The sequence below is a fragment of the Orcinus orca genome, chromosome 19 (genome assembly GCF_937001465.1).
Source record: "Orcinus orca chromosome 19, mOrcOrc1.1, whole genome shotgun sequence".
NCBI lineage: Eukaryota > Metazoa > Chordata > Mammalia > Artiodactyla > Delphinidae > Orcinus > Orcinus orca.
Window position 1 is genome coordinate 31,295,547 of NC_064577.1, and position 19,027 is coordinate 31,314,573.

Consider the following 19,027-nt stretch of genomic DNA (forward strand, 5'->3'; position numbering starts at 1 on the left):
TTTTATTGGGCCACAGTAATGAGACTGGGATAAAAAGAGACTTTCTTGCCCAAATCATGAAAAAACCGGAAGGTTACAGAAAATAATAAATAAAACAAGATGCCTCCATAGGCAAAAGGGTAGTCTCTCTACCTCATACCATATACAAACATTAACTCAAAATGGATCGATGACCTAAATAGAAGAGCTAGAGTAATAGCCTTAGGAGAAAAAAACTTAGGTGTAAAACATCGTGACCTTGTATTAGGCAATAGTTCCCTACATGTGACACCAGAAACACAAGGAAATTGGACATCATAAAAATTAAAAATTTTCTGCATTAGGGACTTCCCTGGCTGTGCAATGGTTAAGACTCCACGCTTCCACTGCCGGGGGCATGGGTTCGATTCCTGGTCGGGGAACTAGGATCCCGTATGCCACACAGCGTGCCAAAAAAAATAATAAAATAAAATAAAAATAAATAAAATAAAAATTTTGCATCAAAGGACACTGTTAAGAAAGTGAAAAGACAACACGGAATGGAAGAAAATATTTGCAAACTGTATCTGATAAGGGACTTGTATCTAGAATATATAAAGAACCCTGGCAACCCAATAATAAATGACAAATAACCCAGTTAAAAACGGCAAAGCATCTCAATTAACATTTCTCTAAAGAAGATAAACAAATGACCAGGAAGCACATGAAAAGATGCTCCACATCACTAGTTCCCAGGGAAATGCAAGTCAAAACCACGGGGAGCTACAACCTCACAACCAATAGGATGGTTGTGTCATCAAAATGACAAAAGCTGGCAAGAATGTAAAGAAATTGGGACCCTTGTACACTGCTGGCAGGAATGTAAAATGGTGCAGCTGCTTTGGAAAATGGTCTGGCGCTTCCTCAAACTGTTAAACGTAGAGTTACAGACAAGCCAGCCGTTCCGCTCCTACTTACGTACCCAAAAGAAATGAAAATATATGTCTACACACGAACTTATGGATGAATGTTCTTAGCAGCATTACTTGTAATAAACAAAAAAGCGGAAGCAACCCAAATGTCCATCAGTGGATGAATGTATGCATAAAATGTGGCACATCCATTCAATGGAATATTACTCAGCCATAAAAAGGAATAAAGCACTGATACAGGCTACAACACGGATGAACCCCAAAAACATTATGCTCAGCGAAAGAAGCCAGTCACGAAAGGCCACATACTGTATGATTCCATTTATATGAAATTCCAGAAGAGGCAACTCCATAGAGAGAGAAAGTAGGTTAGCGGTTTCCAGGGGCTGGCGGGAGGTAGGGGGAGTGACTGCTGACAGGTATGAAATTTCTTTTTGTAGTGATGAAAGTGTCCTCACATTGATAGCAGTTGCAGTTGCACAACTCTGTGACTATACTAAAAACAAATGAGTTGCACAGTTTAAATGGGTGAATTGAATGGTATATAAATCATATTTTCAATAAAGTAGTTATAAAAAGCAAACAAAACACACACACAGGGCTTCCCTGGTGGCGCGGTGGTTGAGAGTCTGCCTGCCGATGCAGGGGACGCGGGTTTGTGCCCTGGTCCGGGAGGATCCCACATGCCGCGGAGCGGCTGGGCCCGTGAGCCATGGCCGCTGAGCCTGCGCGTCCGGAGCCTGTGCTCCGCAACGGGAGAGGCCACAACAGTGAGAGGCCCGCGTACCGCAAAACACACACACACACACACACACACACACACACACACACACACCAGAATGCCTTGCCCTCTTCTGTTGAGCTGCAGAGCCAGTCTCATTACGCCAGGCTTGACTTAGCATGGGGCTAGGGTCCGGGGTCCAATGAGGTGGGATGGGAGTGTCAGGGTTAGTTCTTCCAAGAGCATTAACGAACAAACATTTTGGAATCAAATGATGGATGAGATCATGCAAACACAGGAGGCTGACTCAGGTGCCAAGCGAAGCATTCCAGAAGGGACAGCTAATTGAGGACCATGCCTTTCTCTCTGAAGTCCCCACACAGCTGGAGTAGGGACTAGAAAGGCACAGTGACCTCAAATGCCCCTACCTCAACTGGCCCTGGTAGCCAGCTCCTCCCAGGGCAGAATAGAGCACAGCCCATTTCTCCATAGGTAGATGACCAGGCGAGGACAAGAAATTTCTACCTTAGAGATTTTCACAAGTAAGATTAGATAATTTGAAAACATCCCTGCCTAAAGATAGAGAAACTGTTCCAAGTGTTCGATTGAGATAGCCTAGATACACTCTAGATAATTTGAAAACACTCTAGATAATTTGAAAACATCCCTGCCTAAAGATAGAGAAACTGTTCCAAGTGTTCGATTGAGATAGCCACTAAGTGAGTTGTCCATTCAGTTGAGAGCCTACCTACTAAAAATATCCAACAAGTATGTATTAAATACTTACCATGTGGGGGAAAAACTCACAGCAGAATTATCACAATCAAAAATTAAACTAATGATTCTTGCTACCTTTGAGGAGATAAAAGACAAGATTGAGAATTGCGGCAAAGAACTTGAAACTAATGAGAAAAAGAAAGAGCCACATGGAAACTCTAGAAGTGGAAAATAAAACGAGTGAAATGAAGAACTCAGTGGATGAGTATGCCAGCATATTATACAGAGCTGAAGAGAAAAATCAGTGAATTAGAAGATAAACCTGAAGAAAATATCCAGTAAGAAGCACGGAGAGACAAAAGAAGCAAAGGACAGAATAGAGGCGATACCTCTACAGAGGCGACACTGAGAAAGACCTGCTTGACACCTAGGCTCAGAAGTCATATTCCAGTGGTCAGCCCAGAGAAGGGATGGGTAAAAGGCTCTATCTTTGGTTGGGAGGAGACAAAAAGAATTTGCAGCCATGTCTAATCCATCAGAGATGCCACTTACAAAATGTCATTTGCCTCGGAGTAAATCTAACAGTAGATGTGTAAGACCTCTACATAGAGAACAAAATATTATTAAGAAAAAAAAAATCTAAATCTATGGACGGTATGTTGGTTCTTGCCCTCTCAGAGGCAGATGCCAAGACAGGATTGGAGATACACGAGATCTGTAATTATAAAAGGATATAACTCAGGAACAGCCAGATGGGAGAGAGGCATAGGGGAAAGTATGTGGGGAGGGCCTGGGAGCTTCCATGCTCTTTTGGGAAGGTGCTACCCTCCCAGCACCTCCATGGGTTCACCAAGCCAGAAGCTCTCCAAACCCTATAGTTCAGGGGTTTTTAAGGAGGCTTCGTTACATTGATTGGCCATCAGTGATTAATCCAATCTCCAGTCCCTCTCCCCTCCCCAGAGTTGGAGGTGTGCATACTGAAAGTGCCAACCCTCTAAGCAAGGTTGGTTCCCTAGCAACCAGCCTCCATCACGTGGTGGCGGGGCTCCCCGAAAGTCACCTCATTAACATGAACTCTGTTATAACTCACAAAAGACACCTTTACGGTTCTTATCATTTAGGAAATTCCAAGGCTTTTAGGAGTTCTGTGCCAGACATGAAGACCAAACATACATTTCTTATTATAAATCACAATATCACAGAGCCCAAAACAGACTCAAGCATGTGTGGGCACTTGATTTTCCAGAAAGGGACAGTGCAAAGCACGGGGTAAAGGACGGTCTTTCCAAAAATCATGAATGACTGAGGGTTCATATGATAAAAAATAAAACATAGATAAAAATAAAACATATATACAGAATAGACAAACAACAAGGTTCTACTGTATAGCACAGGGAACTATATTCAATATCTTGTAATAACCTATAATGGAAAAGAATCTGAAAAAGAAATATATATATATATATATTTAACTGAATCACTTTGCTGTTCACCTGAAACTAACACAACATTGTACATCAACTATACTTCAATTAAAAAATAAAATAAAATAAAATGTGACCTCCGCCCTCACATTATAAACAAAAATAATTCCAGGTGGCCTGTAGACCAGAAGGGGAAGGGCAAAACAGTAAAGCTTCTAGAAAATAACAGAGGATGGAGTATTCCATATTCTCATGAGTTGGGGGTAGGGAAATACATTTTGAAAAAGACACAAAAGTACTAATCGTAACAGAAAAGCCTGATGAATTCTACTGCAACAAAATTGAGGATTGTTTTGGATGAGTTAGCAGGGCACTAACAGAAATTACAAAGCATCTAGAACTTACTGAAAGTGAAAGCTGTTGGATACAGTGAAAGTCATTCTCAGAGGGAAATGTATTCCCTCAACTGCATTTATAGGAAAACAAGAAAGATTTCAAAGTAAGTGAACCACACTGTCTACTTTTGAAACCAGAAAAAGAACAACAAAATAAATCCAAAGAAAATAACAGGAAAGAAAATAAAAGCAGAAATGAGTGAAATAGAAAACAAACAAAAAATAGAACAAAATGAAGAGCTTGTGTTTTGAAAGGACTGATAAAATAGACAGTCCTTCAAAAAAAGAAAAAAAGCATCAGGAAAAAAAGAAGGAATACTCAAATAAACAACACTGGAAATTAAAGAGAGCGCATAACCAAGAGATCAAAAAATATGATTAGAAATGACTTAATACCCTACATTTGAAAACCTCAATGAAATGGACACTTTTTAAAGAAAACACTTATTAGCATAAAATTGGCCCAGGAAGAAAGAGAAACATCTGAATAAGTCAGTAAGCAGAAAGGAAGATGAAATATTAAAGACCTACCCTCAAAAGGCAACTGGAAGTTGTAGACATAAAAAACAAAGACCTAAACTTCACAATTATTAACTAAAAATTCAGGAAAGCATCTTCATGACCTTAAAGTCGGGACAGTACTCCTAAAGAGAAGAAAACAGCAAAGCCACAAAGGACAGTATTAATAAACTTGACCACATGAGAATCTAAAAGACCTATAGTACAAGATAAGCAGACATATATTTGTTCCATTTATGTACGTAAGAGGCAAAATATTCGTATTTAGAATATATGCGACACCTACACAACAGGAAGGAAAGACAGCACAGTAGTAATGGGCAAACCCCGCTCCGCCCCGCAACAGGTATGACGCAGAAGAGACCTCATTTCCAAATGGCTGACCAACACGAAAAGCTGCAACTTCAATTTAAAACAACAGCCAGACACCTACGGGCACCCACCCAGTGAGCAAAAATCTTCAAGTTCTATAACATCAGTGTTTGAGAGGTTGTGGAATAACCTGTATTTACCCCACACTGGGGAGGATGTTGGTGACGGAGCATTTGGATGGCAGCTTGTTAGTGACTTAAAACTGAAAACGTGCGTGCTGTCACTCTCAGCAGCTCTAATCCTGTTTTATCTGAAAAAAGAAAAAAAACATACGTATACCTCAAACGGTCTATACAAATATGTTCATTTAAACATGTAAAAAATAATAGCAAACAAATGTTTACTATTTAAATGTCCACTGATGGGTAGTTAGGTAAGTAGACTGATGTGTCAAAATGATAGCAGAGCAAACAATGGTGAAAACAAACGAAGTAGAGCTATTTCAATCAATGTGGCTTGATTTCAAAAATGTTGCTGAGCGAAAAAAACAAGATACAGCATAATGTGTACAATATGATGTCACTTTCTTCTGATACCATTTTTATGAAACACAAACAATGTTATATGGTTCCAGATATATACAGGTGTGTCAAAGTATTTAAAGACATCTGGAAGGATACAGGTCAAACCAATAGAATTGGGGGAATACTGAGGGGTCTCAGGAGGACAGGGGAGGCAAGGAAATCAGGAGATGGATTAAAGGGAACATTCATTTCATCTGCAGTGCTTTACATTTTTAAAAGGAGAAAATGAAAGTAACTGTTGTGCAGGTATAATGATACGGGGACCCGGCAAGGGCAGGCACCCCAGGTTTGCCATGATTGTCGAGGAGTGTGTGCTCACAGGCAGACGTGAACCAGGAGGGGCTCAATATTCGTTGTGCAGGACGTTCAAGCAGGTGCCTGGGCACAGCCTCGAGTGGGTGTAAAGGTGAGGCGGGTGGCTAGAGCCAGGAGCTGGGCCCAGCATCCTTTCATTCCTTAAGTCTTTGCTGAGCACCTAGGAGAACTCTGTAAAAGGGAGTGTGTTGAGCTGCACCATGCAGGCCTGCAAGCCCTGTGCTGGCCCAGATTCAAGACCAAAGAGCCTGAAGTCAGTGACAGACACATCAATGGTTTAATGGATCGGGGAGCTTACATGTCGGAAGCAAGGTCCTGGAGTGACAGCCCACCATTCTGTGTGCAGTCCACGGCGGGCAGGACGTGGCGGCGTCTTTGCCCCCAGGGGGAGGGGGTGGTTACCAGTTATAGGGGGGAATTGACATCAGGTGGGCTCATCAGTTACCGGGGAACAAGCAGAGGGGCACACTCCTCACCGCCCCTTTGATAAGCTATCGTGTTGATGTTCAGATCTAAAACTAGAACAATCTAGCCTGGGCCAGGGACAAGTATGTAGGAAGGTCAGTCAGGTGAGTAGGGTGCAGGTGGAACAGGCATTGGTGGAGCAGGGGATGTAAGAGAGCAAGAGAACAAGCCACCTTGAGGGGCCTGACCATACAGAGCGATAGTTCAGAAGTAGTCTTTAATGGGATTTTTGCTCTCACCCCAGCTGGTCTGAGGTAGCGCTCTGAGTGAAGGGAAAGTGGGATTTACTGCAGAAGGAATGCACTGAGGAACAATAAGATAATAAGATTTTGAAGAAAAAGCCCCCCCAAAACAAAAACCAAACAAACAAAAACCGATAACAGCCTTGCAAGGCAGGCTATTATTTTGAGAGGTTTTTCTAAATTCCTGTGTCCTCCCCCTGTCGTAGTTAGATTCGGCTACCAAAATACTATTGGCTTAAATCAGACCGTAGTTTATTTTCCTTACATAGGAATTCAAACACCAGCAGTCCAGGGCAATACTGTGGTCCGTGCCACTGGGGGAGCCAGGCCCCTTCTCTCTGGTTGCTCCATGCCCTCCCAATGTGGCTTCTGTCTTACAGTCTCAGACGGCTGCTGCAGTGCCTACCATCACATCTCACACCCACCTGGCCGCCAGCCGAAAGCAGGGAAGAAAAAGTGGGGGGCGCGTTCCTTTGTTTTGCAGGCACAGCCAGAATTGCAAGTGTGACTTCCATTCTCATCTGGAAACCAGAACGTGCTCGCCAGGCCCCTCTAAGCTGCTGGGGATGTTGTCTTCATCTGGGCAGCCAGCAGCCAGCTGCCAGCTAAAACATGGGCTTCTCTCCCTAAAGTACAAGGGGAGGAGGGATATTGGGGACAATTTGTTGCTGCCACACCCTTCAGCATATGAACAACGAAGCCTGTGGAGCAGGTGACCTGGTTCTCGCTCCTGGCCCTGGGAGATTGTGGAGGCTGGAAGGGAGAGAGTGGAGGAAGGCAAAGCAAGCAGGTGTGAGTCCAGGTCTCCGCTGGGCCCAACCGAGGGGCAGACGTGGCAGCCAGCGCAGGAAACACGAGGTGCGCAGCACCAAGCCGGTGGCACAGTTGGTCGGTCAGGCAGGGGAGGTCCCCAGGCTCAGGTTCCCGAGCCAACCTGGCTTCCTGTGCTGGCATGGACAGAGCCAGGAGGTGTCGGTGGGGCCCCCGTGGCGGGGCAAGGGGGCTCTGCAGCAAGGCTGCGGCGAAGATTCACAGGTAGGGCTGCCAGATTTAGCAAACTCAGGATCCCAGTTCACTTTGAATTTTGGGTAAATGAGAAAGAATTGCATAGTATGATCATGTCCCGTTTCCATTTGTTGTTTATCTGGAAATCAAATTTAATTGGGTGTCCTGTACTTTATCTGGAAAGGCTACAAGGTGAGGGTTTTAGGGGGCCTAGCCAGGCTTTGGAGGGGTGTGGAGGCCCAGCGGGACCAGCGTGAGCTCAAGGCAAACATGGGGACCTCCAGGCTCGCCCTGACCCAGGACAAGGATCTTGAGACCAGGAGCCACAGGGACCTGCAGGGCAGGCGGCAAAGCAGGGGCCAATGCAGAGGCCACAGACCAGAGTCTTCCCTGCTGCTCTGGGGAGGGTGTGCAGGGTGACTTAAACTTCCCTGTTCCCCCAGACCAGAGGACAACGCTGCCAAGAGGAGCAGGGAAGGGAGGCCCGAGTATTTTTCCCCCCAGAGACTGAGCATTACCCTAAAGAATCTCTAAGAACTAGGTTTGAGTTCTGAGGATGGCAAGTTTATTTTTACCACTAAGCTGCAGGTAAGCGGCTTAAATGCAGATCGAATGCAGACTCCACGTCTTCTGCGCTCCCCTGAGCACAGCCAGAGGGGGGTCTTGACCCTGCGCCCCCTTCTCAAGGCAGACTTCCCAGGGCTTTGCCGTCCCTGTCCTCCCTGTGATCACTGCCGCCTGCTCCCGAGGGCCCTGTCTTCCCTTGCAGCATGGCCGGGATACGTATTCCACAGCCTAGTCATTTTCCCCACTCTTGGGGTTTATGGAAGCTTGGGGCCTCATAAAGTTCAACGTCTGCAGTGATAATAAAGAGGCCCACTCAACTTGGCTTGGGCAGCAGGACACTCGCGGCTGTACGAAGGGGTGTTGGGGGTTGGGTGAGGGGCGCCTTGGGTGGGCCCAAACTCAGCCCTGCGGGGCCCAGCCTTGAGTCCAGGCGCTTCTCCTCACACTCCACATGCTGGGAACCCCTCTGTGCCCAAGATGCTGGGGAGGTGCCACATCTGAGATACCTCCAGGCCCTGTGGGCTTGGGGCCCTGCAGATTTGGGGGTGTAGAAAAAAATTTGTGCTTCAGTGGAAACTATGCATGGTCTACATACTGCACATCCTGCTGTTATCTGATCCTAGCTTTTTTAAAAAGTTGAGGTATAGTTGATGTACAATATTATATAAGTTTCAGTACAACATGGTGATTCACAGTTTTTAAAGGTTATGCTCCATTTATAGTTATTATAAAATATTGGCTATATTCCCTGTGTTGTACACTAGATCCTTGCAGCTTATTTATTTTATACATACACAGTAGTTTGTACCACTTAATCTGATTCTAGCTTTTTATCATCTTCTTTACAACGTGTAAATTGTCTTGTCCAGACGTTCAGTGATCTTGCCCACCCCCCACTCCTGCGGAAAAACTCATTCTGCCTCTATTAACGTTCTCATTTCAATATTCCTGATCTATAAAAGGCTCTCTTTTTTGATTCTCTTTTGAACTGGTTATAATACCTGTCTGGTTCCTTCTCTGATTAACGAATAGGACAGTCTTTAACATTTGTCTATTTTTATACCTGAATGAGAATTATTATTTCACCTTTTTCTGAAAATTATCTTTGAATAGGGATTAGACGAATTGAGTTCAGATATCGCTTCTACAATTTACTGACTTTGTGACCTTCGGGAGATCGCTCATCTGAAAAAGGAGGCCGGCGAGGCCAGAACTGGTACAAAGGTGCTTTCCGGAGCCCTGGGCTCAGACCCCGCCCCCTCCCCGCCCCTCGTCTCGGTCCCTCCCCTCCACAGGCCCCGCCCCCAGACCTTCCTCTTCTACAAAGGCCCGGCAGCAGGTGAGCCAGCCCATGGCGCGAGCCGGGAGTCTGTCCGGAGCCCGGTCGGGGCGGGGCATCAGCGCCGAGAAGTCCCCATTGGCCGGCTGGCGGTGTCAGGGGCGGGTTCCAGACTGCGATTGGCCGGCAGCCGGGCTGCCGGGCGGCGCGGGCGGGGCAACGTCATGGAGGCCGCGGGCGCCCGGACCCAGGCGGCTGCGCGGCGGCGGGCTCGGCGGCTGCGGGCACCGGCGACCCTGAAGGAGCAGCGGGATCCCCAGCCAGGCGGGCGGCTGCTGCAGAGGAGGTGGGTAAGAGACCGGTGGGCGAATCCTGCGGCCCCGTCCCGCGGCCGGGCAGTGGGGCCAGAGTCGATGGGCGCCCGGCCCAGGCCCCGGGAGGCGCGCTGGGAGCTCCGGGCGCAGGACAGCAATCTTCGGCCCCCAAGTTCCCTGTCCGCGGCGGGTCCTGCCCGCCGCCCCAGCCCGCACAGCAGCAGGCACGGACAGAGTCTCGGAACCGGGATGCGACCTCACAGCGGGCCAGGCTGGGAATCCTGGCGCCCTGGCGGGAAGCGTTGACATCCTCATCTGCGAAATGCGTTGATCGTGCCTCCCAACCCTGGCGGTGGATCTGCGCAGAGGATCCGAGCGTGGCATTTTTAATTGCTCAGGGCAGGCCAGCGTGTGTAATTAGGATTATTCGTGCCCATGCTGGGCAGGAAAGGGGTTGGTGCCTGGAGCGGGGACATCTGAACTGGTCTTTGAGGAGGTGGAGGATTTCAGTAGGTGGAGAATGGACAGAAGGGTGTTCCAGTTTGAGGGAACAGAATGGGCAAAGGCACGTTTCCATAGTTTGCATTAAAAAATGTAAGCCCGAGGCCATCTCCCCCTGCATGTCTAAGTGCGGGCTGGTCTGTTGGCTTCAAAGTGCTCTTTTTCTTTACCCTTTTATTTAAAAGAAATTTAACTCCTTCTTTGCTTAGAATTGAAGAGGATCAAGAAGAAGCAGTCTTTCGAGAAGTGGTCAGTTTTACCCCAGACCCTTTGCCAGGTGAGAAGGACCGAGGCTCTGAACACCTGTGTCCGTGTTCATGCTTGGAGCTTCTGGACAGGGCTGTCCCCTCCCCATCTCAAGTTTTCTGTTATTAATCCCGTAATTTCCACTGATGCCTCGCTGTTTCCCTCCTCTGAACCAGTTCGATATTATGACAAGGACACCACCAAACCCATCAGCTTTTACTTGTCTTCCCTGGAGGAACTCTTGGCATGGACGCCCAACATGGAGGACGGCTTTAACGTGGCCTTAGGGCCCCCCGAGTGTCGGCAGCCCCCTCTGAGCAGCAGGAGGCCCCGGACTTTGATGTGCCATGACATGATGGGCGGGTACCTGGATGACAAGTGAGGACACTGCGAGGGCATCGCCTGGCAGGAGGGGACGGAGGGGCGGGAGCATGCCGTGTGACAGGAGCACTGGATGGGGAGTCGGGAGATGGGGCATCAGCCCACACTGCCACCACCTGGGAGAGGAACTCAGGCCTCTTTGTTTCGTCTGTAGGAAGAGGGCACTGGATTAGGCAATAGCTGATGCCTCTTTCAGCTCTGAAACTGTTTGATTCTGGGGACTACCTGCACCTGAAGTCTGGGGGGCCGGAGAGGGCGCCACAGCTGGGACCCTCTTCAGATGGCCTGGCCCAGAAACTTGGTTCTTCAGCTGATTCCTTTTCTTCATCCTCCTCACTCAAGCTCCCTTCCATCTTGGCCCACTGGCTCTGGAGTCGTTCCACCCCCTCCCCCCCCGCAGCCGGGGGCGCTTCCTCCAGGTTGCTGCGGGGTCAGCCTAGAGATCTTAAACGTCCATAAAACAATCTTGGACATGACGATTGTTGGGAAGGCTTGAGTCAGAGCTGGCCATCAAGGTACAGACAGAGGCGGGTGATGTAACCTCGGGTGTAGCTCACGTGGTTGTCAACCCCAACCTTACCTGCAGGCAGGCCGTGTCCTGGGGAGCTGCTGACCTCAGAATAGAGTGGGACCCCAGGCACGGGAGCTCTGCATGAGCCCCTCCCCATCTCTTTCCTTCTGTCCTGTGTTTGTCTGCTTGTTGAGGTTAGACATGCTCAGTCCATCGGGTCCCATGCGGGGGGTACCTGCACGGCCTGGTGAAAACGCTTCCCTTGCGACCAAGCCTGTCAACGTCCGGGCTGTGGCCTATGCTGCTTCTCAGCGCAGTCATTAGGCAGGGCCTGGCTCACAGCAAGCGTGCCGTTAGCGCCGACCGGATGGAACCGAAGAGAATCCTCACTCACTCGCCATTGCCCTCTCTTTTCACCATGGGGTCGTCGTGTCCTTGTCTGTTTCTGGGTCCTGACTTTGTTCGCTTTCTTCACTAGGTTTATTCAGGGCTCAGCCACGCAGAACCCCTATTCCTTCTACCACTGGCAGTACATCGACATCTTTGTGTACTTCAGCCATCACACGGTCACCATCCCCCCAGTAGGCTGGACCAACGCTGCCCACAGGCATGGGGTCTGTGTGCTGGGTAAGAGCCAGGGACCCGCCTCCAACCCTGCCAGACTCGTTGGCACACCTGCCAGGTGATCCAGTGATGAAAGGGCTTGGGCTGGGCTTCCCTGGTGGCGCAGTGGTTGGGAGTCTGCCTGCCGATGCAGGGGACACGGGTTCGTGCCCCGGTCCGGGAGGATCCCACATGCCGCGGAGCGGCTGGGCCCGTGAGCCACGGCCACTGAGCCTGCACATCCGGAGCCTGTGCTCCGCAACGGGAGAGGCCACAACAGTGAGAGGCCCGCGTACCGCAAAAAAAAAAAAAAAAAAAAAAAAAGGGCTTGGGCTTTGGCTGCTTCTTAGTGGGTAGAGCTCCTTACCTGCCTTGATGGGTTAGGACAGGCAAAGGCAAACTTTTTCTGGAAAGGACCAGATAGTAAATATTTTCAGCTTTCCAGGCCACTGGGTCACTATTGGAACTGCCAGAGAGACAATAGCCCCCACAGACAATAGACAAACAAATGGGCTGGGCTGTGATCCAGTAAAACCGTTTTTACACGAAGAGGTGGGGGGCTGGATACGGGCTGTAGGTGGTCCACCCCTGGGGAGAGCAGTGCTCCGCAAGCTTTCTCCTGAATCCGAATCATTTACTGGCTTGTCTAACACTGATTTTGGGGCCCCGCCCCCAGGGGATCCGATTCATTTGATATCTGGGGACGCTGGGAATTTGAAATTCTAATAAGTTTGCAGGCGACAGTGACACTGCTGGTGCAGGAACCACACCTTGGGAACTGCTGGGTCAGAGGGGAAATGATCCCCGGGCCCGACCTTGTTTCTCTCCCATCCCACAGGGACTTTCATCACCGAATGGAAAGAAGGGGAGCGGCTCTGTGAGGCCTTCCTGGCTGGGGACGAGCGCTCATACCAGGCGGTGGCCCGTCAGCTGGTCCTGATTGCCCAGTTTTTCCGATTCGATGGCTGGCTGATCAACATCGAGAACTCTCTGAGTGTGAGCACGCCTGCCCCTGGCGCCTGGCCCGCCGGCCCCTGTGCCCCGCGGGGACCCTCCATCGCACTCCTCGGCCTCATCAGGCCGGTCCCTGCTACGGCAGCACTTCCTCCGTCTCAGTTAGAGCCGGCTCCTACGCCTCTGCCTCTTCACAGGGAGATGGATGTTCTCCAGCGCGGTGTCCAGAAACCTTGCGTGCTGAGCTTTGCTTCTCTGGCTCCTTCAAGGCGGCCTCTGCTTTGCTCGCGCCGCATGTGTGGCTTCCTCTTCACGCTGCCCTCCCCTTTCATTGCGTTTTATCGTTTCCTGATTGCTGTGTCCATGTCCTTCCTGCTTCAGAAAGAACGGAAAGTCGGACCTCTGGCTGGACCCTCTGCTCGACAGCCGTGGGGCTGAGGGGCTTCCGGGACCAGGACCCGTTTGCTCCTGGGGTTAAGTGTCCTCCTGTCTGTCCTGTGCCAGGCGCTTCTCACGACAGACCTCTCTGGGCCTCACGGAAGGTCTGTCTCCTTCCCTGTCTCCAGCTGGCCGCCGTGGGGAACGTGCCCCACTTCCTCCGGTACCTGACCACTCAGCTGCATCAACAGGTCCCCAGGGGCCTGGTGCTCTGGTATGATAGCGTGGTGAGCAGCGGGCAACTCACGTGGCAGGATGAGCTCAACGAGCACAACAGGTGAGCCTGCAGGAGGGCGGCCTGGGCCCCTGGACAGGGGCAGGAGCTCCCTCTGCCTTCCGGAGGTGTTGCCGGCATGGCTGCCTTGGGGAGAGTGAGGGATGGGCAGAGTTGTCTGACACCCCGAGCACCACCAGAGAGAAGGAGCGCCTGGTCAGCCCGGCCGTGCCCAGCTCTACGGGCCACAGTCTGTGGGCTGGGTCCCAGAGGCAGCCCGCAGTCTGTGGGCTGAGCGGATGCAGGTGCTTGAGGGGAGAAGGCCCGGGCTTTACAGCCCACCCTTGCCGCCCCCAGGGTGTTCTTCGATTCCTGCGATGGCTTCTTCACCAACTATAACTGGCGGGAGGAACATCTGGAGCGGATGCTGGGGCAGGCTGGGGAGCGCCTGGCCGACGTGTACGTGGGAGTGGATGTGTTCGCCCGGGGCAATGTCGTCGGGGGCCGGTTCCACACGGACAAGGTGGGTGGTGGCCTTTGAGGCCGGGGAGGTGGTGGCAGTGGCCCGGGTGCCTGCTGTCCTTGTGCCCTTTCATTGCCATCTGCACCTCAAGGGAAAGAGAGGCAGCGGTGATCCTCCCCAGAGTGGGGAAACGGAAGCACCAAGAAACAAGGTCTGCCCTAAAATCCTACCTTGCAGCCCATTTCTGCAGTCAGATGGTACCATTTTTACCTAGGCGTTAATGTCCAAAGCACCTCTTCCGACTGCTGGTCTCATCTGTAGCTCTACTTCCTTTTGGACTGCGTGCTTGCAGGGCACTGAGCTAGCATTGCAAAGCGAGAACGGGGACTCAGAGGAAAGCCGGGGGGCATCTTTTGGTGTTTCCTTAGCCCAGGGCGAAGGACTGAGGTGGAACTCCCACAGTTTCGGGAACTGCTGGTTTGATAACTAGTGAGGTTTTATTGGCGAGGCAGGCGGTGTCAGCAGTGAGAAAAGAGAAGAGGGGCCCGCGGGGGCTGCTGCACCTGGTGTGGGATAATTGGGGAATCAGCCTGTCCCGGGGCTGTCAATCCTACCCTTCCCGGGCGCCGTGGGGACGTTCTCAACTCATTAATTAAGCTTTAAGTGAATACATTTAATCCAATAACTGAAGATTCTCTCCGCCCCCTGTGAGGCTGAAAATATAGTGTGAAGTGTAGTGAGAGACGTGTATCCCGTGGGCGCCCCCCGTGCTGGCCCCTGCCCCTCGGACATTCCCCTCTGCGCCTCCCCGCCGCCCGCGCCCTCTTCTGGGCGGCTGCAGAACTGCAGGGTCGAGCCCTAAACGCCCGGAATGGCGCTGGGGCTCCTGCCTCCCTTTCCGGGCTCCCCGCTTCCCCAAACCCCCCATCGCCATGCGTGGACGCTGGTTGCTGGGACGGGGTCATCTCCCTGACTGCTGTCTCCCTAGTCACTGGAGCTGATCCGGAAGCACGGGTTCTCGGTGGCTCTGTTCGCACCTGGCTGGGTGTACGAGTGTTTGGAGAAGGGGGATTTCTTCCAGAACCAGGACAAGTGAGTCCTGCGTGTCCCGGGGCCTGAGTGTGGCCCGTGGCAGGGAGGGTCTCGGGTGATTTCGCCAGCTTTTGGCCTTGCTCCCCTGGGGGTGGGGTTAAGGCAGGGCAAGGGGTTCAGCTGCCCTGGCTGCTCCTGGGGGTCGTGGAGACCAGTTAGTTACGCAGGAAGGACCAAGGTTGGGTACCCCGAGGGACCACTTCCTGCAGACTTGCAGTGGGGGGCTGCGGTCACTCGGGAAGGAGTGCCAGAAAGACTGGAGTCGCAAGAGTGAGTTCAGGGCGTCACGGAGCCCTCTGTGGACCTGAGTCTCCATGCGTTTCCCCGCAGGTTCTGGAGTTTGCTGGAACGCTATCTGCCCACGCACAGCATCTGCTCCTTGCCCTTTGTCACTTCCTTCTGCCTGGGCATGGGGACTCGAAGAGTCTGTTATGGCCAGGTGCGTGAGTCCCGTGCTGGGTGGCCGGGGGCGAGGGGCTTCCCGGATGTGCCGCATGTTGGCGAAGGGGCTGCCTTCTCTCTCGTCTTTGGTCCTCACCTGGGACCGGTGGGGGGGGGCCTTGGGCGTGACGGCTCCGTCTGCCCCCTGCCCTCCCTCCACTTCTGTCTCTTTCTTCAGGAGGAGGCCGGGGGGCCCTGGTACCACCTGAGTGCCCAGGAAATCCAGCCCCTGTTTGGAGAGCACAGGCTGGAAGGGGACGGACGGGGCTGGGTGAAGATGCACTGCTGCCTGGAAGATGCCTGGAACGGGGGCAGCTCTCTGCTTATCCGGGGGCTGATTCCACCTGAGGTTGGAAACGTGTCTGTGAGGTAGGTGAGTGAGTGGGGCTGAGACGTAGGGCCTGTCAGCTTCCCCCATCGTCCATGTCAGTCGCCTAACTGGGCAGGTGGGCAGCAGAGGCCAGAGTGAGTACAGAGCCGGGGTTTTGTTTTATTGTGTGAAAAACACGCAACATACAGTTTACCATCTTCACCGCTTCTGAGTGTCCAGGAGAGTAGCGTCAGCTACCTGCACACTCTTGTGTGCGTTTTCCTTTCGCAGACCTGAGGCTGGCCTCGCGGGCAGCCCGCTCCCCCTCCCCGTCCTGGAGGGAGAAGTTGGCGGATGGGACCCGGAACAGTCCCGCTTCCCAGCAGTTTCCCTGTGACCTCTCATCACAGGACCTTCCTCCTCCAGGTTGTTCTCCCTGCAGGTCCCAGTGCCGCCCCAGGTTTTCCTGTCCATGGTGTACAAGCTAGAAGGACCTTCGGCTGTGGGGGTGGCTCTGGAGCTCACCACGGGGGACGCAGGCAGCTGTCACGTGGGAGGCATCTCGGCGCTGAGCGGTGAGGGGATGGCTCCTTCCTTCCTCACAGGCCTCTGCCTTCTCAGGGGACGTCTCGGGGAGGAGGAAGCTAGAAAGCTGCATGGGGTGCGGGGGCAGCTGGGGTTGGGGGCACTGCTGTGGTCCAGGCCTGGACAGGGAGTTTCGCCCTTCAGCTGGAACCTCTGGGCTGTGGCCCTGCGGTGCGGGTGGAGGTGTGCTCCCATGGGGGGTCTTGTGCAGCTGCGCCCTGAGAGCGAGGATGTCCATGGGCCAGTCCTGGTCATCCATCCCTGAGTTTTCCTCCTCTCCTCCCTGTTCCCCTTCTCCTGAGGCCTCAGCCCATCGGGCCGAGAGCACCTGGGGCCACCAGGGAGTCTTGCTGGGCCCCCGGCTCCCGATTCAGTGACACCTCCCAGTGCGGTTTCCTTTGGACTCTCCTTGTGAAAGTCTTGTGTCTCCTGCCCCAGCAGAAACGAGCTCAAGGCGCAGTCCCCGACCCCTCCGGGTGCCCCCGACCAAGCTGGCCAAATGGGTGGGCCGCTGCGGCCAGCAGCTCAGCGGGGGCTGGGTCCAGCGGTGAGTCCCTCCCCTTCCTGTTGAATCCCCCGCCAGGGATGGCCACGCTGGGGTGGGGATTGAAGAGTGAGGGACTGTCCACTGAGAAACCCCAGAAATGGCGGGAATGGAGGGGCCCTGGGCCGACCCCTCGGATTTCAGGCAGCTCAGTGACACAAGACCGCAGGATCAACTTTGGGATGGAGCTCCCTGTGGCTCGGGGCCTCTGAGCAGCCAGTCTGAAGGTGCCGAGCTGAGGCCCCTTGGGACCGGCCTGTTTGCCTCTCCCAGCTGCTACGAAGTGAATCTGCGGGGCTGCCTCCTGCAGGCCCTCTTCGTTAATTTCTCCCGGCCTCTGGGCAGCCAGGAGGAAGAGAACTTCGTCTGTCGCCTTGGAGAGATCCAGGTGAGGTATCTCAGGGAGCCGGCTGGGGCTCGGCTGGGGCATCTGTCCGGCTGCAGATGAGGCCGAGCGCCCCCCTGCTGCCTCTGCTGGCCCGGGGGGATTGGGGCAGAGGTGCGGGGGGTGGACCTTGCAGGGCCAGGCGCCCTCCAACCAGCCCTGGGCTCTCGGGCCGTGCTGAGCCTTCTCTCTTCTGGCAGGTGGTGGATGCCAATAGCCTGCTGACGCCTCTGCCTCAGGTGCAGGCCGTGACTGTCTCGCAGGTGCGCTGGCAGCCGGCCGCCTCCGAGGGGGAGAGCGGCCCCGCTGGGCTCCGGCTCAGCTGTACTCTGCACTGGGCCTACCTCCTCCCTCACGTCCGATGCTTCCGGATCCACTGCTGCCGAGGGTCAGGAGGTGACTCTCCTTGCAGGGGGCCGTCGGAGCCAGAGAAGCCCACGCTCCTGGGCCTGGCTTTTGTCAACCGGTATCGGATAGTGGACCTAGCAGTGGCACCCGCAGAGCCTGGCCGGGATGGCCGTGTGGAGTTCCTGGTGGAGCCCATCCCCAAGGAGGGGTTTCTGGTGCCGCGGGCCGAGTGGGGCACGGCGGCCATGCTGTACTCCACGCCCCGCACATGAGCGACCATTAAAGCACAGAGTCTCCCACCTCAAGGATAAGACTTCTTCCGCACTGGGGCCTCGCCCGTGTGCGGGGAAGGCCCGGGTCCCAAGGGCTGGGCCAGAAGGTCATGGGCCCCGGAAGGCTGTGGGCTGTGGCTCTTCGTTGGGGCATTGGGATAGGAAAACTGAGAAGTCAGTTTGCTGAGTTGATAATTCCAGCGGTGAATGGACCCCCCCCCCCCTTTTTGTCTAATCCCTCTCCGTAGTATACAGTTTCCGGGTACAAGTGAAAAGATTTGGAAAATTTAGTCTAGAAAATTCCATAAAGGGAATTGCCTAATAGGCTGAAAGACGCTTATGCTGACAATGGTGACCTTTTATTCCTGCAGTTGGGACGATTAGAAGCGAGCTTAATGGTGGCGAGAGGGCCTCGGAGTAGGGCCTTGAGATGCTTCCAAGGGTGGGAATGAGATAGAGGGGCCCCGATGGGGGAGGAGAGCAGTGGGGTGGGGGGGGGCAGTAGCTCAGGAACAGTGGCCCCTGCAAGTGCTGAGAGGGTGTCCCCGGGGGACCTCTTCCCCAGGAATGGGAGCCCCAGGCCAGGCTGCGCCAGGTCACACCAGTCCCAGGCAGGGCAGGCACCCGGGCCAGACCACCTCACGTCCTGGCTTTCCCAGTTTACCGTCCCCCTGAGCCAGAGCCACTTCCAAGCATTCCCATCGGCCCTGTGTCCTGTTTCGTCTCTTCCAGGTCGTAGGTGCAAGCTGGCGAGCCCAGTGAGCTCGAGCAGCAGGAGGCCGGGCAGGGCCCAGGAAGGCCCTCGGGGGGCACCCAGCAGCCCCCCAGCCCTGGGTGCAGGCTCCGGGCCGCCTCCGTCACACCCTCTGGCTCCATCGCTCCCTTGAGCAGGTGTTAATCCAGAGCATCAAGGCATCGGGACGGCGGCCCGCCCCACTGGGGCCCCTTCCTCCCGCTTCCTTCTCTCTCCCCGCACCTCCCTCCTTCCTC

At 53.1% G+C, this 19,027-nt stretch overlaps 2 protein-coding genes across 6 annotated transcripts in view; both read left to right on the forward strand.

The window, feature by feature from the left end:
• PGS1 (phosphatidylglycerophosphate synthase 1) overlaps positions 1–19,027 on the forward strand; it is a 584,793-nt gene that overhangs the window by 490,017 nt on the left and 75,749 nt on the right. The window lies entirely within an intron of this gene.
• On the forward strand, positions 9,593–18,064 carry ENGASE (endo-beta-N-acetylglucosaminidase). Of its 5 annotated transcripts, none has more exons than XM_033438659.2 (14): positions 9,593–9,781; positions 10,460–10,527; positions 10,673–10,874; positions 11,867–12,015; positions 12,830–12,987; positions 13,512–13,660; positions 13,955–14,120; positions 15,049–15,152; positions 15,483–15,591; positions 15,772–15,962; positions 16,330–16,478; positions 16,927–17,035; positions 17,306–17,420; positions 17,618–18,064. In XM_033438659.2, exons 1-14 carry the CDS (start codon positions 9,660–9,662, stop codon positions 18,035–18,037), a joined length of 2,211 nt encoding a protein of 736 aa, XP_033294550.1. In that variant the 5' UTR covers positions 9,593–9,659; the 3' UTR covers positions 18,038–18,064. The 5 variants fall into 5 exon arrangements, with proteins under 5 accessions (XP_033294550.1, XP_033294552.1, XP_033294551.1 ...); XM_033438660.2 differs by having other exon boundaries at positions 9,600–9,781; positions 16,930–17,035; XM_049701569.1 differs by having other exon boundaries at positions 9,648–9,785.

What these genes read in the sequence shown, in the direction of transcription:
- ENGASE (XM_033438659.2), top strand. Translation starts at nt 9,660, where the DNA reads ATGGAGGCCGCGGGCGCCCGGACCCAGGCGGCTGCGCGGCGGCGGGCT. An exon ending in GGCGGGTACCTGGATGACAA is followed by an intron (nt 10,875 to 11,866) that starts GTGAGGACACTG and finishes TTTCTTCACTAG; the next exon opens with GTTTATTCAGGGCTCAGCCA. An exon ending in GCCGGTTCCACACGGACAAG is followed by an intron (nt 14,121 to 15,048) that starts GTGGGTGGTGGC and finishes CTGTCTCCCTAG; the next exon opens with TCACTGGAGCTGATCCGGAA.